The following is a 25,951-nucleotide window of genomic DNA, read 5'->3' on the forward strand; positions in this document are numbered from 1 at the left end:
TCTGCTACATTCTTTTAACCATTCTTAGTCAGAAGACCAGTCCAGATTCAAGGGGTAAGGAAATATACTTCATCTCTTGGTAGAAAAGCTGCAAAGCTGTAATCTAAAGAGGTACACACATAGAAAAGTGAATAATAGTGGCCATTTTTCTAAATCATCAACCACAGTCTATTAGGATCATAGGGTTCTAATCTAATTGTCAAGTTTACTTTAGTGAGTTGTCACAGAGCTTGGATGTTGGCTAGATTTTCTCACTGTCAGAGCAACCGGTCTATCCTATCATGCCACTTCCCACCAACTGTGGTAATGTACTATGAAGTTCATGTATTTGTAAAAAAAAGCAGTAATATATTGGAGAACACAGAAGCCAACATAGTAATTTATAATTCACAAAATCAATAATTATAAGAGACACATAATTAATAGCAATTGCAAGAAATGGAAAGATACACTAATCTTGGAAGTTCTGAAAATGCTAAAATATGTAGAAATCAACCATTAGAACCAGCAAACCATATAAATAAAGATATTTTACCACTAGAAAATCCAGTATTTAGAAGTGCTACAGTCATATTTATTCAAAGTGATTACCTTATCTTGATTTGTGTCATTTCTAACTCTCTATAACAAAAATTCCAAGTTAAATGAAATGTCCCTTTTTAAATAATAGATTAAAAAAGGACAGAGCAGAGCCATCAAGGTGTCCTCAAATTATACATGTATGAATAAGAAATTCTCTTCTTAGCTTCACATTTCGGCTTTCTGTCAAAATTTAACATTTTGCCCTTTAAATATGTATATTGAATCAGCATAGTATCTCTAAAAGACCTTTTGTGTTAAATTAAAATAAATCATTATTCTCAGAATACATATCAGATTTGAGAAATCCCAATTCTTCTATTAACTTTTATTTATCCAAATTGGATGTGATTCATCATGTCCTTTTGCTTAAGTCTAAAGAGAAAAATAATCATATGTCCTTGGTGCACAGCTTCCTTGTGAAAGAACACGTTAGTTTTTTTTTTTTTTTTTTTTTTTTTTTTTTTTTTTTGGCCATTAGCTATTTAAATAAAATAATCTGAGCTAAACGTTGCCCCAGAGGCAAGGATGTTGATAATGATATACACAAGAGAGCATTGCTTTAAATATGTTTGAGGTTTTTTTGTTTTTTTAAGAGTTCTCATGGTTGTCTCCCTACTTGCAGATACTATGCTAGTTTGGAAAATTAGATTATCTGATGATGCCAAGAGTGCTGTTTCTACACATAGGTATATCTTCTTTGCTTTCTCAAAACTTACTTTTTTTAATTTTTTTTTAACATTTATTTATTTTTGAGACACAGAGAGACAGAGCATGAACAGGGGAGGGGCAGAGAGAGAGGGAGACACAGAATCTGAAACAGGCTCCAGGCTCTGAGCGGTCAGCACAGAGCCCAATGCGGGGCTCGAACTCACGGACCGTGAGATCATGACTTGAGCCAAAGTCAGATGCTTAACTGACCAAGCCACCCAGGCGCCCCTCAAAACTTACTTTTTATTAATTCCAAAAGCTGGCAAATTTTTTACATTTATCTGGGTTTTTTTCCTTCCTATTTTCACTGGTATAATCTTTTGAAATTTTTAATATTTTGAGTCTCCCCCGACTCTAAATTAAAACAAAATTTTGCCCCCAAACTCTTCTCCTGTTTTCTTTTTGTTTGTTTTAATTAATTTTACAACTTCTTCTAGCACCTTTATTATAGGCATAGGCCTTTAAGACTTTACTATATCATAGTCCATTAGGCATATTTTATAATTTTAGAACATTTTTTAAAAACTATGAGTGTTTAGGGGCACCTGGGTGGCTTAGTCAGTTAAGCACCCGACTTCAGTTCAGGTCATGATCTCATGGTTTGTAAGTTCGAGCCCTGTATTGGGCTCTGTGCTGATAACTCGGAGCTTGGAGCCAGCTTTTGTTTCTGTGTCTCTGTCTTCCTCTCTTCCCCTCCCCTGCTCATACTCTGTGTCTCTCTCTCTCTTTCAAAAATGATTAAACATTTAAAAAAAATCTTTAATTCTGAGTCTTTAAAAGTTCTATTGTTCTATTTTAGTATGTTTTTAATATTGTGAGTAAATTGAGGCCCATTTCCTAAGATACCTAACTGGTAATCTTATACTTTTATATTATTTTATTAATCTGTTTAATAGACTAAATAATGGCCCCCAAGAATATCTAGGTTCTGATATCTGAAAACTGAATTTTACATTAAATAAACATTTTGAGGGTGTGATTAAGTTGAAAAGATCTTGCAATGGGTAGATTATTCTGAAAAATCTGTGTGGGAAATCACAAGTGCACTTACAAGAAAAGAGGCAGAGTGGGAATGAACACAGAGCCAAAGGCAATATGAAAACATCAGAAAAAGATTGGAAGATGCTGTGCTATTGACATTAAGTATGGAGGAGGGGACAGTCAGCCAATGAATGAGGGGAATGAAGCTCTAGAAGCTAGAAAGGGCAAGGAAACAGATTCTCCCAACACCCTTGGAGGGAGTGTTGCCCTGTGGATACCATAGTTTCTGCCCTGTGAAACCCATCTTGGAATTTTGACCTCCATAACTATGAGAAAATAGCTGTGTGCTGTTTCAGCCACCAAGTTGTGCTAACAGGAGCTGTAGGAAACCATTGCAATATGTTTCTTCCTCCCTAGACCTTATGCTCCAGGAGTGTAGGAACTATATCTTCCTGGCACTTGGTAGTGCCATTCAGTAAACATTCATTCAGTAAACAGAACGAATGAGATTAAGTGTTGTTGGTCCTATTTGGATTATCATCAAGTGGAAAAATTTAGTCATATAATTTCCTTTGAGAAACAATTGATCTAATCAATCCCAGTAGATATGTGTTATGATGTTATTGTCATAAATTCTAGTAACATTTAAAGGTTTCAAAACATTTGAATGGAAATTCCATGAGGTTAACAGTTTCCATCTGCCATATTCTCTTCTGTTTCTCTATCACCTAGCAGATGGTCTAGAAATAGTTATCAAGTAAATTAAAGGAGTTCCATTCAATTCAACAGATGTGTATTAGGACCTCAAATGTTCCAGGCACTAAACTAGATGTTGACCTTCAGCAATAGAAAGGCCATAGTCCCCACTCACTTGAGCCTACAGTCTAAAAATGGAAACCAGCAAGTAAGTCAATAATTTCAATAAAGTACAACTTGCTATTTGAATAACGTAGTAGAGAGTATATAACATGGAAATGTTCTAAGAGAACATCTGCTGCTTTTTTCAACCTTCCATCTATTTATATATTATATCTAGCAAATCTCTAGGTTTTTGCTAAAATAAAATGAGAGAGGCATTCCATTTGTGTGGTTTTTTTGTTAGTGTAAGGATGTACTTGGGGCCACTCTAAAGGGAGAGTCTGTCTGAAAATGAAATTAACACAGAAGCAAGACAATCCAGGGGAGAAAGGCACACTTTCTTTATTCTACCTTTGTAATATAAGCCAATAAGATGTCCCTTTGTCATTTTAGGCTAACTTATATTGAGAATCTTTCCCTTGTGATGGAAATAATATTGTCTAATACAGGGTGAAAGATTTGTTTTTGGTGTAAGTTAGTGAAGATGCTAAGTTAAATATAGAATTCCACTTAGGATAAATGCCTACTTACTGCTGGAAACGAGCAACAGAAGAAATAAAGGAATGAAAAAAAAAAGACACCATTTTCCTAGGAGGAAAAAAAAGCATCAACAGATTTAATATAGACTCAGAAGTTTGATTTTTAGCCCCCAAATTGCTACAGCATGTGCATTGCATGTCTTTAGGGTAGAGAAGACAAAAACATTAATGGGATAATTTGGAGACCATGTTGATAAATGGAAGAAAACTCTGTTTCATTTCATTTTAGACAACGCACGAGAAGTTTTCACAAAAAAAAATTTGTTCTTGCATAAATATTAAACAAAGTAGCTGGAACAAATCTGTAGCGAATGTAATGCAGAAGCTAGAAACCATGTAGGATCAGATTGTGTTGATGTTAGAACATTACATGTGTGAGAAATCCAAGTTTCTTCATTTTATTTTTTTTACTTTTTTTAATGTTTATTTTTGAGAGAGAGAGACAGACAGAGTGCACGTGGGGGAGAGGAAGAGAGAGAGGGAAACACAGAATCCAAAGGAGACTCCAGGCTCTGAGCTGTCAGCACAGAGCCCCATGTGGGGCTCAGACTCAGGAACTGTGAGATCATGACCTGAGCCGAAGTCAGACACTTAACCAACTGAGCCACCCAGGTGCCCCAAACCCGAGTTTCTGTAAATCTTTTGCTTTCCTGTGATTTTTATATAAAGATTGATAAATTATAAGCAAATCGGTAAATTCAAGTTTTCAACTTTCAAAATGAGACAATTATTTAAAAAAATTTTTAAACACTAAGCAATAGGGTAAAAGTAAACATCAGCTGAATCATGTGCTGTGTCTGTTTTGCATTATCTGACTTAGAGAAAGCATAATTTTAAACCCAGGGCCTAACAGATGCTTGGAAGTCCTTAATAATGGTGCTAATGAAGGTCAATGTCTGGTATTATATTATAGAACATAATAAGAAATAGCAACTCTCACTAGTTACAAAGAATTTTAGTTCCATGACATGCAGTATTCATATCTTCTTAAGAATTTTGTCCTATTCTATTTTAAACTTTGTTATTTTAACAAAATATTATCATTTTAAGTGTAAGTTAAGTGGTAGTTTTTCCAAACTTTTCACTTAGTTCATAAATGTAAGTAGCTTATCTATGTGCCATTTGTGTTTATTTTGTTATGGCTGAGCACTTCTGTATCTATCTTACAAAATTATGGACTGAATACCTATTTGGTAAGTCTTAAAGAACTACTAGTTATTCACTCGGAACCTCATTTTTGTTTCAGAGAGAAACTGAACAACTCAAGGAGGGGAACATGGAACTAGCAACATTTATTGGCAGAGTAGAATTAAAGGCTTCCTTTACGCATTCCATCTATATTATATTATGTCACCAGGGTCTAATGAGCTGGTTTCTCTTTCTGTATTAATTACTCTTTAAAAAAATTCTTTATTCATATTTATTCAGTAACTCTATGCAGTTGTTTTGTTTTGTTTTTGAGAGAGGGAGGGAGGGAGGGAGGGAGGGAGGGAGAGAGAGAGAGAGAGAGAGAGAGAGAGAAAGCACATGTGTGAATGAACAGGGGAGGGCCAGAGGGAGAGGAAGAGAGAGAATTTAAGCAAGGTCCATGCTTAGCAGGGAGCCCAACATGGGGCTCCATCTCAGGACCGTGAGATCACGACCTGAGCTGAAATCAAGAGTCAGACATTTAACTGACTGAGCCACCCAGGCACCCCTCTATTAATTACTCATGAGGAAGCAATTGAGACTAGAAATTATAAGTCTTCCCTGCCACCATTTACATGCAGTGTCTACTGACAAATGTAGTTATACTATTGTTAAAACTTCTCTCAAAGTAATTTATTCTTAACATTTAAATAAAGTTGGTTTTAGGGCTTATACAAATAAAGAAAAATAAAAGCCCTTTGTATCAGTATTTTTACATAGCTTGGCATTTTGCAAATGAAATAGCCTGAAATTGAATCTGGGGGAAGATCTCCCTCCTTCTAAACACTCACAATCAGAAGTCTATGATAAGGAGACACTGAAAAGTATTTATTATTGCTTGAATTTTACTCTGTTTCAAGCATAACCTTCTACCGAATTGAAAACCAGAGTAAATGAACTACCTCAGAGAGAAAGCCGCAAGAATGGAAATATGTACTGTGACCAAGATTTTTTCAAAGAAGACAATGTATCACACAGGAAATCCATGAAAATTGGCAGGTGTAATAAACCTGCTTTGCTCAAGGATCCCAGAAGCACATAATGGATGTTCCTTTGGGTCAGAGTGTGATGAATATTGAGTACATCACAACCCACACTCTGCCTACGGTCTTGTTCAGATTTATTGTTAGCATAATAGCACCTTCAGGAATGGAACACCAGGCTATATTTTTAAGTCAAGTGACATCTTTGCAATTTCTAATAGAGATGGCCCAATTTAGAAATGCTGAAAACACCATTTTTATGCAATGCCTACTGATAAAGGTGTTAATACGATTATAAAATCTTCCTTCAAAGTAATTGACTCTTAAACCCTAAATGAAATTGTTTTTTAGAACTGATAACAATGTAGAAAAATTTTTCTTTTTGGTCAGCACTAGAAGGAAATGATTGGCATGCAGATGAGACATTCCAAAGGGAATGTTGACCCTTAGTAGATGGGAATGTGGGAAAGAGTGCTTTCTTTCAATTTGGAGTCTTTAAGGGAGATGGTCAGGTTCTCTCTAGTGGTGATAATATCAGGTAATGTTTTTATTTTAAGGGTACCAGAAATAGCTTAACCACAAATTGAAAATAACATGGGAGTTTTGATAGAGTTTTTCTTCTACTTAAAACTTTCCTGAGATTTACAATCAAACTCCTTACGGGTAGCAAGACACTAGACAATCTGACTTTTTTCAGCTTATTTCATCTCAACTTGTAAATATCTAAACTCCCCTTTGCTCACTACACTAGAGCCATAATTTTTTCTTTTGCTCCCAGAAATATCAAGATTGTTCTCTACTCAGGATCTCTTCTATTCCTGTTGAGTTGCCTGGAACACTCTTCTTCAAATCTTTCTATAGCTGGCTCTTTCCATTAACACCCATCTCAGATTAGTCACTTCTGTGGAATGATCTCTCAGAAACCTACCGAGGTAGCCAGCACCTGGTCCCACCACTGGCCCTAGTCACTCTCATCAACCTTTTTTACTGTCTCTAATGCCCCGTTACTATCTGGAATTAACTTACACATTTGTTCATTGCTTGTCAATTTCCTGTCTATATCTAGTGGAATACAAGCTCTATGTAGGTAAAAATATCTCAGGTCATATACGTTGCTGCATCTCTTACACATAGTACAGTGTCGGACACATAGTAAGCACTCAATAAATATTTTTAAATAAATTAGTAATTGATTGACCTCTCAAAGTAAGCCCCCATGGCTACTTATGGGTGACACAATATTTGCAAGCACTTAAAATTTTATTTTGTATTTTTAGAATCCACTTTTAACATATGCATTTTAATCACAATATATCATTTGGTTTCAGGCACTTTTTTTTTTACTTTTTAAAAAATTCATGATGTATACTGAACACAAGAAGTTTGCTCAGACATACTCAACCTAGGCAGGAATAATTTCAGTGTTGTTTGTTCAAGGACTAGCGTACTTAACACACAGCCAGTGCTATTTTAATATTATTGTACAGTTGATACTCACTGATACTATGTCACGAATCACTTGAATATTTAAAACATTTGAGCTGTATTTCATCTCAAGATATATTTATCCATTCCTTCCGAGTTCCAGGATTATCAGTCAAGTCAATCCTCCATGATTTCTCCTCCAGACTTTGGGAGTAGCCTTCTAAATGTTCTCCCTATTTTGAGGCATCCCCTGTATCCTTCACAAGACATAGCTTATTGACACAAAATTCTATCAAGGCAAATCTTCATCAAGCACAGAGGATTTTGTCAACTCTCTATGTCAAGACCTCCACAGATCCCATTTCCTATGAAGTTCAAACTGTCTAATCAAGCATTCAAATTCAATTTCCTTCAACAAATATTGAAAGTTCTCCAATAATTTAATTCAGCCTGTGTCCTGAGCCATGGTTTTTCTTCTTCTCCTTCATGTATCCTTCCTTTAAGTCAGACCGTACTACCAATGAGATCTCTGCACTTTTTTTCATTCCCAAGTCTCCCCTCATGTGAATGTCTCTGCCTGCATTGTCCTTCTTCAGATCTACTTCCTTCTGCAGAAGTCAAATCCAGTTTTTCTTACCCATGTTCAAATGTGACCTCCATTCTGAATACTCCTCCAAGCAACAAATAATTCACCTTTCTTCCTAATACTTATTCCATGAAGTGGAATTTTATTTCCATACACTTTGTTTAAAAATAGGTCATTTTTTCTCACATACTCATTCTCAGAAATATTGTATTTACTCTTGTTGAAAATAAATGTATAATAATGGAATTCTCAGTTCTAAAGGGAAAACCAAAACTAACCTTTAATATTTGATTAGTTATACTTTATACCTCTTGCTTTATAGTTTATAAAGCATTTTTTAATAAGCTACACTTTTGAAAAAAAATAATGTTTATTTATTTTTGAGAAAGAGAGAGAGAGAGAGAGAGAGAGAGAGACAGAGTGTGAGCAGGGGAGGGGCAGAGAGAGAGGGAAACACAGAATCTGAAGCAACTCCAGGCTCTGAGCTGTCAGCACAAAGCCTGATGTGGGGCTTGAACCCACGAGCCGAGAGACCATGACCTGAGCCAAAGTCGGACGCTTAACCAACTGAGCCACCCAGGTGCCCCATAGTTTATAAAGTATTTTATGTGAAGTGCTTCATCTGTGCTTGAGAGTGACTGGAAGAAAGATCCTTATCTTTCTTCTCTAGCTGGGGAAATTGAAATTCAGAGGTACAAGACTCATCAAGGACCATAAGGCTAGAAAATATCAGAGTTTATGAGAATGCAGTGCTCGGATGAAAAATTTTGTTCACCATTTATTCAAGACATTGCTTCTTGACAAGACTCAAATATATGTAACAATTTTTTTAAGTTGATGTCAGTTGTGTTTAGGGGCCAGCTTTTGCTCATAGTGTAATCAGATTTAAAGAGGTAGTCTCCAAAATTTTATGACCAACTTCTTTATTTGTGATTCTTTTTTTAATCCAACGGGTGGATATTTATGTTATATACATTAAAAAACAAAAAAATATATAAATTAAAATTCTAGACAAAATAAACACTTAAAGAATTTGTAACATTTTCTTTTCTCATTATCAGTAATTCACCTTGTATACTCTGTAGGTGCAAAGTGCCTCATTTTAGAGCCTCTGCATTGTAAAAATAATAAAAGTATTTGTTTTATTTGGAAGAGTCACAGGAAAATAGAAAACCACCTGTACTTACAGCAATCCTCATCTCACCCGAGTAACAGGGAATTTGAGGTAGAAAAGTAGGCCATTTTTGAAAAAGTGTCATTAAGGTAGAAGTAGATAGGGGCGCCTGGGTGGCGCAGTCGGTTAAGCGTCCGACTTCAGCCAGGTCACGATCTCGCGGTCCGGGAGTTCGAGCCCCGCGTCAGGCTCTGGGCTGATGGCTCAGAGCCTGGAGCCTGTTTCCGATTCTGTGTCTCCCTCTCTCTCTGCCCCTCCCCCGTTCATGCTCTGTCTCTCTCTGTCCCAAAAATAAATAAACGTTGAAAAAAAAAAAGGTAGAAGTAGATAAAATTCTGGAAAAGAGATTTAAAACATCTGTTTCATTAAAATATTATGCAAACCTTAAGAAAACACATGCAGTTACCTATTGCTGTGTAGCTAACTCTGTAATTCTGTGGGTTGTCTGGATATTTTCTATGCTGATTTCATTTTGGTTCTCTCTCATGTGGCTCACTGAGTTTAAATCAGAGTAAACTAGAAGGTTGGAGAGATGGAGAGAGAGATAGAATTACCCAGGGTGTCATAAGTCATGATAAAGGGCTGGGTTTTTTCAGTATACCTCCAAATTATGTAGATTTTGTGCTGTATATTGCCATTTGTTCCCTACCCTTCCCTTCACTTCCTTTTTTTCTCTTTTCTTTTCTTTTCTTTCCTTTTCTTTTCTTTTCTTTTCTTTTCTTTTTTCTTTTCTTTTCTTTTTTTTTTCTTTTCCCTTTCCTTTCCTTTCCTTCCCTTTCCTTTCCTTTCTAAGAAACACCTTAGTGTATTTTAAAGAATCACATGAGAACCTCTCAAAATGCTGTGTCAGAATCCCACCTTTAGCAATTCAGATTTACTCATGTTCAATTTGGTCATTGGGATTAAGTTTAAGTGTCAGTTCAATGAATTTTCACAAACTAACCCACCCAATGTAACCACTACTCGAATCAGGATGCATACCATGGTTGACATCCCTCCAATCACAGCTGAGACTGAAAAGGATAACCAGTATCTGACTTCTAATCACATAGATTAGGTTGATATTTTATATGCAAAGTATATGTAATATATAACTTATATATGCCATATTTATCTATAATAATGCATGTTACATGTATGATTATAGCATACATAAAATCATACAATATGTACTCTTTACCAGGTGACTTTTTAAATTCAACATTAACTCTGAGATCCACACAGGTTGTTGTGTATAACAGTATTTTGGCTAACAGCCACTAGTGTATAGGATTCCATTGTAAGAATCTTTCACAGTTTATCTTCTCATTCAACTATTGGTGGGCATTAGACTTTATATGTTTTAACTTTTTAAATTATTTTTCCAGCTTTATTGACATATAATTGAAAAAATTTTATATATTTATTTAAAGCGTACGACGTGATGATTTGATATACTTACACATTGTGAAATGACTACCTTAAGCTAATTAAGATATTTATCACCTCACATAGCCAAAAGATACAAAATATTTTGTTTATCTTATAGAATTAGTGCTAATTTCAGAAACAAACATAACAGACTTTAATGCTACTAAAAAACAGATCTCAATATGAAAATGTACCTGATAGGTTATCAGAAAAACAGATGAAGAGAATTTCTTTCTCTTCTCACAATTAATAAATGAAGCTTGCATTTCCTAAAGCTTGCAGCAAACCACAAGTGTTGTCTTCTCACATTACCAGAAATTCACCATGGAAAATTTGGTACATACGGAATTAAAACCAACATTTGAACAAAGAACAAAACTCTCCCCAAATGCTCACCAGCTATATAATCAGTTCTCAACACTGAGCCAGGAAACAATGATGATTTCTTATGTCAAAAAGGGCAGGGAGATTTGTTTCTTTCTGTTTATGTCTTTTTCCTGTACTTGCATGTGTGGGAATTACAAAAAGGACTTATATCAAAGAACACAGAAGTGGTACATTTGCCATTGGAGCTCTACACAGCCACAATTGCACAATTGGAAAGGGAGGGGGGGTGCAAACCCCCCATCCTTTTCCTCATCAGATATCTGATTCAGAATCACCAATAATTGAAGGAAGAGTGCTTTCTTGGAGCAAATTATCCAAATCAACCTCATAGCCACCATATCTCTTAACAATTGCCAATTATTCTTTCCATTTTGTACTCTTTATGTGTCATGGCTAAACTGAATCCAAGGCCATAAGTATGATTTAATATATCTAAGATCATGGCTATAAATTTATTTTGCTTACCCAGACTTCCAGTCCGTCTTAATTAAAAACTGACAATTTGCCAAATGATTTTCTGTTGTGTGCTGAAATATTTGTGGAAGCTGGACCATGCTATGTGTTAGAGAACTTATTTCCAGAGTCTAAAGCACATAAGGTTTGATGGTGCAGATAGGATTTTTTATATTTTATTTATGTTTTTAACAGGTTATTAGTTTCTATTTAAATATAGTTGACACATAATGTAACATTAGTTTTAGTTGTACAAATTAGTGATTCCACAAGTGTATCCATTAGGCCATGCTCATCACAAGTCTAACTACCAACAGATGGATTTTTTTTAGAGAACTGTTTCCAGAAAAATCACCTCCTATTCAACTGCTGGGTTTTTCTGTTTACCACCTAGCTGGATATTCTGCCTCTTTGCCTCTGCCAATTGTCTGTATTTTTACAACATCAAAATCATTTCAAACGAGAGCATAAAATAGAAAAAGGAGGCAGGAGAAGTCAGACCAGGGGAAATAATCTGTACCTGAGGACTGGCCTTTTAGTCTCCTTCCAGTTTGGCCCTTGGTCGCATTGGAGTTTGTAATCCATGTACCAGAAGGTGACCACAGTCCTCTACAGTCTTGATATTCGGTGATTTTAAGACGAAAAGCCTTACATAACTCACTATTTGTTAATAGTTCTGATGAAAGAATGTACAAGTACATCACTGCTTCTTTCAGCTAAAAGGCACTTTGGGACTCATCTGTGAATTTTATTTATCCATCTTATGCTGTTCCTTTGGGTAATTATGAATGAATTGCTCTGTGCTGTCCTTTCATCAAGCATTTTCTGATTGTTATTTTGAAATTTATTTTCAAAAGCATCACCAATGGAGTGTAGTCACACATGAGTGATGCTTTTTATTTTTAAACTGTAGTGCTGCAGTTGAGTTGTCGAATGCCACATTTTCATGGCTAAGGCTATGCAGTACTCTCCTGTCCCAGTCTTCAAAGCTCATTGATTAGTCTGCCTGTCTGTCAAGGTGGTCAATCAGTTAATTCAGTGGGATGCTCAGACACTCCAAACAAATGATTAATGTGGGGAGACAGACTGAAATACATGTTTAGCAGCTGATGTATTAAGAAGGTAAACATTTAGCCAATCTGTAATCATTTGATTCTTCACAATTTACATGACTGCTTATTTTCAGTAGACAACTAGGGAATGATCAGGGGAAATCTGAATCCAGAAAGAAGGATTGACGTACTTGGCTTAGCTAAAACTATGTTAAATCTCCCTTCCCTGTATGGTTTTAGACCGGAGTTGACCAAAAAGGCAATTTGAGTGAGACTGAGTAGATAGAAATGATATATTTCTCTGAAAGCTATATGTAAGTAATTGTGATGAGAGAGACCCAGGTAAGCTAAGAGCTTGTCCTCAGTCTCTTTCTTCATATCCAGCTTTTGTCCCAGCTGCTGGCATTGCTGATCAAGAGTGACCCCAAACGCACTCCCCAGACTTTTCACTTTATTTGAAAAAAATTGGCTGCTCTAAATTTCCAAACACTATGAAGAATTTTGACTTTGATAAATAATCAAATACTTAGCTCTTTTGTATATTGTTTTAGGAACTATCAAGTTATATATATATATGGCCCAGGTTAAATTTCATCTCAAATTTTATTGGAAAAACAGTACTTTTAATATACTTATCCATTTAAGTTATTCAGAATTCTTTAATTATACCATAACAATTAATAATCAACAGTATAAAGTAAAAAGGAAAAATGTTATTTTCTCCATTATGTATTTAAAAAAATGAGTAAAGCTACCTCCTAAGACTTTCAGTTAATAGCAGACCTGAGTCTAAAACCCAGAGTGTCTATTTAAATTGCAAACTTCCTTGGGAGGGGAAATGCTTGATCTCTAGAGTCCTTTGATTTCAAGAATTTGATATCCCAGGAAGATACAGATTGAGGTCTTAGCATAAATCAGAATAATCAAAGTGCAACTTAAAACATTTATATGAAGCTCAAAAGTGCTTCTTTTTTTCTATTGCTTGTATTACCCAACTCTTAGCACAGGAAACATAGAGAATCAAATTAAGAGTGTCAATAGTTTTGTATCCCATGGCCAACTTTTTTCTCCTTTCCTTATTCCTTCCTCATAGACACTGCCATGTAGTTAGGATTGAACCTGGGCTTTGGAGAAGGGCATACTTGGGTACAAATCCCATCGCTGTCCTTTAGGGAGTTGGCTTACCCCTGGAAAATTTCCTGCCTTCCTCAGCATGTTTCTTCACCTTTATTAACAGAGATAACTACTACTTATAGAGTGAGTTTTACATATTACTATTCACATTCACATTACTATAGATGTAGAAGAATGCAGAATGCTTAACACAGTGCTCAATCAGTGATAGCTAGTGATCATAGTAGAAGTAGAGGTAAGAGTTGTGTTAATAGTAACAGTTGACATAGCAGCAATGACCAATATTCATGACGGGTAGATTGCATTTATATTTCTAAGGGCAGCTCTTAAAACTCAGTCGACTGGGAAATTTGCTGTGTCTTTGATCCCTGGGCTTTGGCTGGCTACTTCTTAGTGCTTCTTGTTGCTCAGAGTCAAAATCCAATGTTAAAAGGATAAAAGGGGGGCATCTGGGTGGCTCAGTCATTTGAATGTCTGACTTTTGGTTTTGGCTCAGGTCACGATCTCATGATTTGTGGGATCAAGTCCTGCATCAGGCTCTTTGCTGATAGCATTGAGACTGCTTGGGATTCTCTCTCTCTCCCCCTCCCTCTGCCCCTCCCCAACTCTCTGTCTCTCAAAATAAATAAATAAACTTAAAAAAATAAAATGGAAAAGAGGCCATCCTCCACCCCCATTATCCTCAGTGAATAACTGGGTTATTATGACCACAGATAAACCCCAAACTTAAACAAAGAAATAATTATGGGTGCCAGAAACAGATGGGAGGAAGTGTGGCAATGCAGATAAAATTACCCAAAATTGTGCTTCAAAATTTCATTTCAAAATTTTGGCTACAGAATCAGTCTCCTATCCATAAACCAAGGCTTCTCAACTTCAATGCTATTGACCTGATAATTAATCACATTTTGAACCAAATAATCCTTTGCTGTATGGGACAGTCCTGTGCATTGTAGAATATTTGGCAGCATCCCTGACGTCCACGCACTAGATGCCAATAACATCCCCCCCAGCTAAGTCACAACAATCAAAAAATGTCTCCAGGCTCAAAAAGTTCCTGGAGTACAAAGCACTCCCAGCTGAAACAATTCCTGTATACTCTTGATTTAAGAATTCTCCTAATTCCAAGTAAGTACCAGTTACACTCTGCCTTTCCGTGTAGGCTTAGCCTCTGATTTCACACCATTCAAACCTACTGTGTCTTCAGACCTGAGAGCTCCTGTCCTTTCCTACTGAACCATCTCTTCACAGTGGTTGACAGCTGCTTTAGGGATATGTCCCATCAAAGATATTCTGCTTGTGCCCTCTTGAAAGAATAACTACATGCAATTCATACTGCTCTCTTTCCCACCTTTGCACCTACTTCCTCAGAGGTGTTTTAAAAAATAGTATTTTTCATTGTTCTAAACCCTAGTTTACTCTTTCATCAGTTTCTGAGGGTCTCCAAAAACAGCAGGATTTTGTTGGCTTCTGCAGATACTATACTGGTGATACATTTTTGAAAAAGCAAAATGGGCTTTTAACTGAAAACAGTGTATCAGGACTTATTTAGTCTTTATAGCAAAAATTCACATGAAGAAACTGAGACTGTAATAGATTAAGTTTCCAACATTGCACTGTAAGTAAATGGCCATTCCAGATTGTTCTGCCTGACTCAGTATTCTGTGCCCACTGCAGTGTACCCTTATAATAGCATTCAGGAATTCCTATGAAAAGTGGGGACAGCCAGCAGTAACCATATTTGTGTGTGTGTGTGTGTGTGTGTGTGTGTGTGTGTGTGTGTGTGTATGTGTGACAACCTAAGCCTGCTTTTAAAATGATAATCTCACTAAAACCCTGAATCAACTATGTCCCAGAGGACCGTAGAGAATAGTCAGATTTTTTGGTAAGCAACTCATACACTTCAGAGGGAAGGCAAGTTTCTATCTACTGACCTGTCATGAAGCAAGCTGTCTCTTTTTTAAAATGATTTAGAGGCAGCTGGCCTCCAGTCTGCTAGTCTGTTCATGTCTAACTTGGCTATTCATCATCAGAGTCAGGAATCTCTGCCCATTTCACATAGGTATGTATTTTTCTACTGGAAGATCTTTCTCCAGAAGTGAATGGGTTCAGGCCAAGGTCTCATCTTGTGAAACAGAGACAGAACTCAGCACTATTTATATCACAGTCGAACTGACTCTGTGTCATTGCTCATTTAACCTACTTGTCTTCCTATCTAAAGATGTTCTTTCCCTTCTGGCCTTCTGGCTAGCTGTGACATCACTCCAGGCAAACCTTAAGGAGAGGACATTTTTAAGGATTACTATAGTTGATTCATCCTAGAAAAGTTTAACATCCTTGCTATTGGTATAGGCAGTGGTTATATACATTATCTTTTTTCTTCATTGCAGTACAAGTTAATCAGTCCAGTTCTGCTTATTACTGACTCATCTCTGGCTTCTTCTTTTGGAATTCTAGCCCTTTTGCTAAATGCTCTTATTTCATCTGGAAGTTTGCATAGACTTTAGTGTGAATGCTCCAGTAAAAATAGCTGTCTTCATTAACCTTTCTAACATGTGCCCAATATTGTGCTAACTGCTTTACATGAATGATTTCATTTCATTTTCAGAAAAGTGTAAAGGGAAATAGATATTATTATCCCTATTTTAGACAGAGGAAACTAATGAGGAAAAGCTAAACAGCTTTTGAATTTCACATAGCTAGTATGTGGCACACTTGGGGCTTGGAGCCCAGATTTGTCCAATCCCCAGACCCAAGGATGTTCCATTTATTACACTGTCTTTCAGTGAGTTTCTGTTGGTATTATATTTTATTACTCGACAAGTAATATATTTTCATCTTCATTTTATTTTTTGCTTATAAAATGAATGCCTTTGTAGAATCTTCAAAGATATAAAAGTTGGATTAAAAACAAAAGTCGCAGGAAGTGCTCCTTTCCTAATATTTTGCGTGTGTGTGTGTGTGTGTGTGTGTGTGTGTCTAAGGCACCTACAATAATGGACTATACCAGTATTCCACTAAGTTATGCTGCTATTTGCTCTCTAACACCAGAAAAGTCACATTACTTATCTAGACTTCAGTTAATTTGTAAACTGATGGGGTTGAATTTATGAGTTCTTAATTCCTTTCCTTCTTTGATATTCTCTGATTTTTCTGATGCATACAGTATTTTTGCCTCACAAGGGGCTTGTAAAATACACCGGAGACAGCACCAGTAATAGGAAATTCTGTATCCACTGCTACTTAACTTTGTGCTTATTCAAATATCTCCATAGTGTCTCTCTCCAGAGATTCCAAGAACTTACTTAATTTAATATAGCCCTTTATAAAATGGGTATTCTCTGCAAATCTCCGCTTGAGGCATTTTTCTGGTACCCACACAATACATTCACTTTCACAAAGGCTTTATTTTTTCCCTTACGATTTTCCTGTTCATTTAGCTACAGCCAGAGGTAAAGCTAACAAATGTGTACATCTCTTCAGAGGAACCCAATTTACTAAATGTATTTTAATGGGTATGGGAGCCTGTAGAATACCCTCTGAGAAACAATGAGAAGAATTACTTCTTTAAATACAAAACAATGTAGTATATGTTTTCAGGTTGAATCTTAATATATATATATATATATATATATATATATATATATATATATTATATATATATACATATAACATATATATATATATATAATATATACATATATACATATACATATATATAATGTATGTATATCTAATCTTTATATATATTTATATTATATATTTTATGTATATAAACATACACACCCACATGCACAGTAGAGTGGACTCTGCTTCAGTTTGAAATTATTTAGCTGCCTCTCATGGATTTTCCAGGTTTCTCATCATAAATGGAACCCTATATATTGAATGATGGTAATGACAACAACTGAATCCTTTTCCCATTTTTTCCTTTTCTTTTTAAATTCCAGATTATAATTATGGAAGGAAGTATAATTAGTAACTATCTGTATGGATTTGGGGTCCACAGTAATCTCATACAACCTCACTCATCCATTCAACAACTGTTACATGTCTCCTACTGCTCACTTCTAAATCTCTGTGCCTAAATCAGCAAGGACACATAGGAGAAACTCAAACAAAATTAAATTAAGATACCAAGCACTGTGCTATAGGTAAGCAAAGTACTGAGCAAAACTAACAAGGGCCCAATCTTTACAGAGCTTACAGACCAGTAATTTTACCCTTAGGCATGTGCATGCATGCGTGCACACACACACACACACACACACACACACACACACACACAAACACCTGTGATTGGAGCACTAAAATATACCCTACTTTAAAAGCTTATACTATGGAAAGCTCACTTCATTTAGTGAATACAATGAAACTACTTTGATGAATTGACCTTCTAAAATCTGAATAATTGACCATTAATTAAATGCAGTGGAGAAAAGGCATTTGTAACACAGGCAAAAATAAACAACAAAGAAACTAGGTGGGAGGAAACACAGGTAGTTTAAGGCCAAAAGAAAGGCAGTAGAAGGTAGTAATGGGAAGAACAGCAGATGAAGCAATAGGGAGAGGCAGGGATCAAGTCATATAAGACTTTGTAGTCCTTTTGCAAATTATTAAGCATTTCTCCTTTTGTCCAAAAATAATCTAGTCACTGAGTGGTTTCTAGATGGATGAGGGAGGTAGGATAGGGGATAGAAACAACAAAAATGTGATCAAATTTCTATATTGAAAATACTACATTGGCTGCTCAATGGTGACTGTATGGAAAGAATGAAAGTTAAAAAGGCAATCATTGCAATCAAGGCAAAAGAAAAAAGTCAGTGATTTGATGTAGGGATCTGGCTATAGCAGTAGAATCATTTGAAAAGATTGGGGGCTTAATCTAAGGTCTAAAAATTGGACTTTGCATTGTATTATACAGAGAGGTGAGAGGAAGATATTAAGGAAGACTCCCAGGTGTCTGGTGGAGCATTCGGTTCAAAGGTGGTGCCATTTTCTGCAGAAGGAAGATAATCAGATGTTGAGTTTGAACATGAGTTACTTATTCCATATAAGTTTATTATTCTATAGAAGTGTGGACTATAAAAATGAATACCCATGGAGCCAAAAATATAAGGCTGAGTTGGAGCCTTGGTGAACTTGGAAATCATCATGTCATGGGTATGAATAAAATATAATAGGCATAGAGGAACAAAGAGGTACCATGACCAAACATGACACAACTGGATTCAATCTGGTTAGTTGAAGAGAGTGGCTAATAGAGAATATTTAGCAGGCAAAAGTGATGAAGACGTAGCGACCACAAAGATCTGAAGCAAGCTAGAGGGTGTTGTATCACAAAAAGCAAAGGAGAACAGTCTAAGACCATTATTGGTCGAGTAAATGAAGAGTTAAAGGAAATTGTAACCTTAATTGAACTATATCTGTTTATTTAACAAACAAGGAATAAAGTTATATTTTGCAAATGGCATTTATGAAAATAGAAACAATGTGTATAGAAATCAATTTATATAGATGTTTAGCTTGGACGAAAGTTAAAATGTTTATAATTTATTGGGGAATAAAATATACTACACATAGTCTCAAATTATCATCACAGATGATTTCTGCATTACAAAGAAAGAGACTTCCCTCCTGGCAAGATTTACACATTCCGTTCTAACCACGTGATCAAAATTAGCATCACTCTTCAAGGGACCAAATGAAATAGAATGCTTCCTCATACAGTAAGATATATAGAACATCCTCTATGTCATATTCTTGCTCAGAATGTTTAACCTGAATCTAATCTTGTGGAAACCGCCATAGAATTCAGGTTGAGAAACTTCCTTCATGGCACACGCCTTTCAAAACTCTTGATGTGATAAAAGTAGAAAACATAGAAGAACTGTTCCAAATTAATAGAAACTAAAGAAATTGTATCAAAAATTCATTTTTGATGTGATCCTGAAAAACATAATCAGATATAAAAAATACATATTTTTGGCCAGTTGGATATAGTTAATATAGACTAAAATGAAATGCTGTATATGTGTCAGTTTTCTCAATTGTGGTAATGCTCTTATGATTATTGCAGGATAATAGCCCTTTATTAAAAAATAAATGCTGAGGTATTTAGAGATGAAATGTGATATTCTGCAACTTACTGTTACAGCGGTAAATTGTATTTTTACCTTCTTCCTGCACACTTAATCTCCCTATTTCAAAGATTTTGTCTAGCATCCACCATCTGAAGAGCTTTCGTTAATAGTTCTTTTAGTGCAAATCTGCTGACAATATACTCCATGAATTTTTGTTTGTCTAAGGATAATTTGTATTTATTCTTCATTTATGAAAGATATTTTCACTGAGTATAGAATTGTGGGTAAACACATTTTTCTTACAGCCCTTTGTTTGTTGTTATTTGAGAGAGAGAGAGCATGAGTGGGGGAAAAGGGCAGAGGGAGAGAGAGAGAGAGAGAATCTTAAAACAGTCTTCACACGGAGCCCAGAGCCCAGCTCAGTCCCACAACTCTGGGATCATGACCTGAACAGAAATCAAGAGTGGGATGGACACTCAACCAACTGAGCCACCCAGACACCCCTCTTTCAGCCTTTTGAAGATATCCTCCATTTTTCTCTAACCTACATGATTTCTGAGGGAAAGTGTGCAATTTTTGTACTTGTTTTTCTGTGTATATGTGTCATTTCTATGTTTGTTTTTAAGATTTTCTGTTTGTCTTGATATTTTCTGTTTGAATATGACTCACTTAAATATTTTTAATGCTGATCATTATTCTTATTTCCCTGGTCTCACTTTCTTCTTGTGAAATTCTAATTACATACGAGTTAGACAGTTTGATATTGTCTAACAGCTCTTGGAGGCTCTTGTGCTTTCTTCACACATATTCTTTCTTTATGATTTAGGTTAGGGGTTGCTATTAACTTACCTTCAGTTTCACCTATTCTTTCCTTGAATGTGTCAAGTCTGCTGATGAGACTGTTGAAGGCTTTCTTTATCACTGTTGTTCGTTTCTAACATATCCAGTTGATTTTTTCCATGTCTGTATAAGTTACCCTGCTGATGTTGCATATGATCTGTGTTTTCCATTAGAGCTTTAATGTATTAATCATAGTTATTTTAAAGTGTCCATTTGGTCACTCCAGTACCTGTGTCATATCCAATTCCGGTTCTGTTGATGGTTTTATTCCTTGGTAGTGTTATTTTTTCCTTGTCTTCCCATATGCTTTAAAACTTTTTGCTGAAAGCTGAACATCTTAGACTAAATAGTTTCTGTCCCTGGGATTCGGGGTGCTTTTACCTCTGGTAAGCCTCCAGTGTGGGAGTTTGAGTCTGTCTAGCCAAGAGAGGTACTGGGTTTAGATTTGCTTTAATTATCCTCAGTTGACCACTGCTTTTGACTTCTTTGGGGATAACTGTGTTTCGGGTGAGGATTGATTTGCCAGAATTTTTTCTCAGTGTCTATTCCACTCTCCTCTTTGGGGTTCTCCTCTTCGAACTGCACCTCAGACAGAGTCGTTACACATGTTTTTGAAAGTCCCCAAGTTGTATCCCACTATTAGATGTCACTTGCCTCTCTTCCACCTCAAGGCAAGTGGGAGGGACATTCTTGTTCTGACTAAGCTTCAGTTTTAGGCAAACACTATGTTCCTGGGTTTCAGGATATGGCTGTGTCAGTCTTCTTGCCCTCTTCCCAGCTATAACTCTGGGAAAGATGTATTTGATTTGTTATGTTTACATTTCCGGTCTCCAGCTACAATGTGTTTTCACCACTTCCCTTCCCGAAGGCACTTCTCCCTGCAGTTTGAAGCTTTCCTTCCATAGATGGGGGCAAAGGATATGAATGGGGTTTTGGGCCTTTTTGCAGTGGCTGCTCTTCCCTCTGCTTGTCTTTACAATAAGGATTATACTACAACAATTTTTTGTGAGCTTCTGCTAAGGTCCAAAGAAGGAGCCCGCGACTGAGTGCAAAGTTCCCTTTTATCTCTGGCACCAAGAGTTTCTGTGGCGAGTGCTTGAAAGTGAGGGTGAATTTTTATTTTATCTGCAGCCACCGGCCCATGCTCATCCTTAACAATTTGTTACAAAGGAAGGAAAATGCTCACCATCACTCCTTTAGGCATGGTGTTCTTCATATCTGGAGCTAGTTTGTATTCTTGTGATCTCAGCTCTTATTGGTTCAAGCAAAGTTGGTTCAAAAAAGTGTTGGCATAATATTTTCAGCTTTGTGCATCCTTGGCAAAAATTGTTGGTTCCCTGCAACTGCCTTTCAAATGATTTAGGAAAAAAAAAGTAGGACACAGAGCATGCAAAGAAAAGAAAGGGGGAGTAAGAGACAAGAACTAGTGAATCTAGGAGAAGTAAATATGGATATTCATAATACTTATCTTCCCATTTCTCTGTGTTGACACATAGAAAGTGGTTAGTTACCTTACCTGTAATTAAGACATAATCTGTTGACTGATAGGATTATGATATTTTTATTAGTCTCAACCAAAATGGGTGAGTCATTTTCTGTCATCCTAGTTGGACATTGTCACCTAAGGTACTCCTGCAGCTAATTCTAGTTTAAAATAGACATTTACTAAGTATTTTACTTACTTCTGTCTCGGCATAGGTTTTTAACAGAGTTGAAATGGTTTTGCATAGATTTATCACTTACTGAGGAAGTCAGGTAACTGGAAAGAACATTAGATTTGGAATTAGAAAAGTAGGCTTAAGTACAAGCTTATTCATTTAATGAATATTTGTGGATATTTAACAATGTTCTGTTGAGTGTTTTGAAGGCTTGGAAGAGAACAGTCGCTCTGCTGCCAATAGTTCTTTGAACTTGCAAAAGTTACATCTTAACCTTGGTCTCCATCTCTATGAAGTATGGATGACAATACTTACCTCTCTTGTGAGGGTTAGATTCCCCAGTATATGCTAAAGCATTTTGAGAATCATAAACAAATTACCCCAAAGCATGTTATTATAATTCTGTTCTAGTTGCTTATTTTTCTCCACTTGTTAGCATTATTCTTTTGACTCTTTCCTCTACATTTCTATAATGTCCTTGGCCTTTCTTTCTTACTTTATTTTATTATGACTGCTTACAATGTTATAGCCATTTACAACTTCATGTTAATCAAAACCATGAATTTCAGCCAAGGCAACAATCCCTGCCTAGTCTGTGACCTTTTTCCCTTTGATCCCAGCATCTGAAAGCTTTTTATACATTCTAATTCTCTTCCATTTTAATAGCTTTGTGAAGCAGTCCTATTTTCTTTGACTGATAAGATCATTGAAGGTGACCTGATTTTCTCCAGAGATGCACAATGAATAAAGCACATTGCTGCACATAGTTGCTTATCCATATCCCCACAAAGCGGAGAAAAACTTGGGAGTTGCTATCTCTATATGGAGGTCATATTAGGAGGAACTTACTTCTCACATTGTTAATGAAATGTGCATCATCAAATCTTGAGAGCTACTTTAGTTATTAGTCCAAATCTTTCTGGGTTTTTTTGAGATTTTTATCTTGTTTTCCATGTAAAAAATTGAATAACAACAGTTTTTAGAGCAAGAAATATAGAATTTATTTTTGTTTATTTTTTAGGTGCTCTGACAATACAAACATCTAAACTTCTGGGCAATATCTTGTGGAGACATAAAGTTATATATACTTCTCAGCATTATGTGTATAGGTGTGTCTGTAAGTACTATGTTTATGTAGTTTTGAGTTTTCAAGGTGACTTATTTCCAGCTAAGTATGTGTCTTGCACACAAGGTACTTACCCTTGTGATTTGTTTTTGCCATGTTAATGATTCATGGCTTAAACAGCCACGTTATTCATGAGTGTGGAAAATTGATATTTTAGAGCATTTTATTCTGCTCAGTTGGACTTATTCTTTATAAAGAATCCAAATAGTAATAACATTTACAAAAGACTACTGAATATTCAGCATGTACCTATTGCACACCCCGTAGGAAAACACTGTCTCTGTCCACTATCAGCCTTCGCCTCTGTCAACCCCACTGACATCACACCTGTCACCACAGCAGTCACCCAAGCACATCTTTTCCTTCTGTTTCTCAAAGATTTATATTTCCAAAGCACTCTGTGTATATTGAATGATTTCAAGACCTTTTGATATTCACCGATTAATATCACTTTAATTATTTCCAGCCACTCTTCTAAGCCTTTTGTTTAGGAATGGTAGTCAAATCTACTCAATGTTTTATCCAAGTATCCCAGAGAGACAAATAACATTGGCTTAGCATTCCTATGCATCAACTTTTAATGATTATATTTTCCTTATCAGCGTTGGAGTGTGAAGATAAGCATCTTCCTTCTCCAGTTTTCAGGCAGGTACTCCAGTTAACAGACCTTCCATATAGTTTGTTTTCTCAGTCCTAGAAACATGTGCTTCAGGGCACACTGCTCTCTGAAGTCATTGTAGAACTATAGTTACTCAGTAGTTCATTTCCAGCAAGTCCTGTTGATTTTTTTTTTTTAATTCAAAATTGTGTCATCGTCCTGAGCAAGGATCAAATATGTAGTTACAATAAGTATTCTCTTAGTTTAAAGCATATAATTAATTGGTATTCTGTGTTAAAAATGAAGATAAGTACTCACCCATCTCCTTTTGCCATTTTCTCTACCTTTTTTTGTTTTGTTTTTGTTTTTAACCTCAAAAGTGTAACTCTTATACAAAGTATGCATATATTTATATCATTTATCACACATTTCATATGGGCAAAGGAACAGAAAATTGATGAAACATGCCTGAATGCTTGTGGCTTAAAATTATATTTCAGTTCCAGCTATAAAAGTGTAATCCAATTGAAATGTTTATCATGCATCTGTGAATATTTTTTCTTGCATATGTAATGGTGTTGCATGGACAATTTAATTTCTTTCTTTAAAAGTAATCCTAGAAAAATTCACTCTATAGCTTTTTCAAAAGATAAAACTAAAGATCAGCTCTATAGGAGTCCAAGTTAAACACATACAATGTATTATCTCAAATAATTATTTCATTTTTATTTTATCATTCACTTAACTTACTGAAAAACACTGGTGCAATTTTCACAGGCATGGTCTTTTTTTGGTCCTTCTTGTGTGGGTTAGAGTTGTGAATTTTAAAAAGGACAAGATGAAATATTCTATATACATAGGCACGGAATTTAAAAGGCAACATACAATGTTTCTAAGTTAATATTGAAATTTACAGTTCTCAGAGAAACAGAATCGTTCTAATACTGAGATGATCATTGAAAAAAGTTAATGTAGTGAAGAAAAATCAAACTAGAGAAGGTAAAGAAAGTGAGTCTAAAGATACAAGGTGGCAAATTCTATTAAAAGACAGTTCCATTTATTCAAAGATAAACCATGGCTTAATACCTATTATTAGTCAATTAGTAATTTTAAGTGCATTTAAAATATTAATGAAAATACATTTAAAAAGAAGTAGGTTGATCAAATGGTGGCGTAAGCAGGTTCTTGGCCAAGGCCATATCTTTTCCTTCAACATTAGTTAAGTACCAAAATGTCTCACTAGGGCCAGTATTCTACTGATCACATAGTATACAACTGGATTTCATATATTTATAATCCTCAGTGTCCCTTATTTTCTAGGCATTGTAGACACATTTTCATATAAATTTTCCTTTTCTAATAAGTAAGAGTACCTCTTGGAATCAAAACCCCAATTCTGTTTCTGGCAACCTATAAAGAGAACTGATATCTTGGGGTATCTGAGTGGCTCAGTCAGTGAGTGTTGGGACTCTTGATTTCAGTCCAGATCATGATTCCGGGGACTAGGATTCAAGTCTCGTGTCAGGCTTCCCACCGATCATGGGGCCTGCTTGAGATTCCCTCTTTCTCTCTGTCTCTGTCTCTGTCTCTCTCTCTCTCTCTCCTGCTCACTTGCTGTCTCCCTAAAATAAAATTTAAAAAACATGTTTTAAATGAATCCATAAAAAAAAAGAAAACTGGTATCTGAATCACTATATTGATTTTTCTGTTGCTACAGAATAATAGTACCATGAATTTGGTGGCTTAAAACAACATGCACTTATTATGTCACAGTTTTTGTGGGTCACTATTCTGGGCACTGCTCATCTGGGTTCTGTGCTTCAAGATCTCATATGAAAGTGGTACTCAAGGTATCAACCATGACTGGGCTTTTATCTGCAGACTCAACTGGGAAAGGATCTGCTTTTGAACCCTTAAGGTTGTTGGCAGACTCAGTCCCTTGAGTTTTGCTGGATTGAGGACCTCATCTCTTAACAGGTTGTGGCCCAGAGGCTGCCCTCAGTTAGTTCCCGCATGGCCCTCTCCACACAGATGCTTACTTTGTTAAAGTATGCAAGTTAATTACCCAATAGGGACACTCTTCTAGCAAGATGGAAGTTACAGTCTTATGTAACTCATCATGGATAGGATACTCCATCCCCTCTGCTTTTTTCTCTTGATTAGAAGTAGGTCACTGGGCTCATACA

General features: G+C 35.9%; 1 protein-coding gene across 1 annotated transcript in view; it reads left to right on the forward strand.

Annotated features, from left to right (window-relative positions):
- The window catches only part of CNTN6 (contactin 6), a 284,142-nt gene that overhangs the window by 56,720 nt on the left and 201,471 nt on the right, over positions 1 to 25,951 (forward strand). Inside the window, 1 exon segment of the mRNA XM_023249978.2 lies at positions 23,063 to 23,158. Coding sequence (XP_023105746.1) covers positions 23,063 to 23,158 — 96 coding nt within the window.

Source organism: Felis catus, chromosome A2 (assembly GCF_018350175.1).
Source record: "Felis catus isolate Fca126 chromosome A2, F.catus_Fca126_mat1.0, whole genome shotgun sequence".
In the NCBI taxonomy this organism is placed as follows: Eukaryota; Metazoa; Chordata; class Mammalia; order Carnivora; family Felidae; genus Felis; species Felis catus.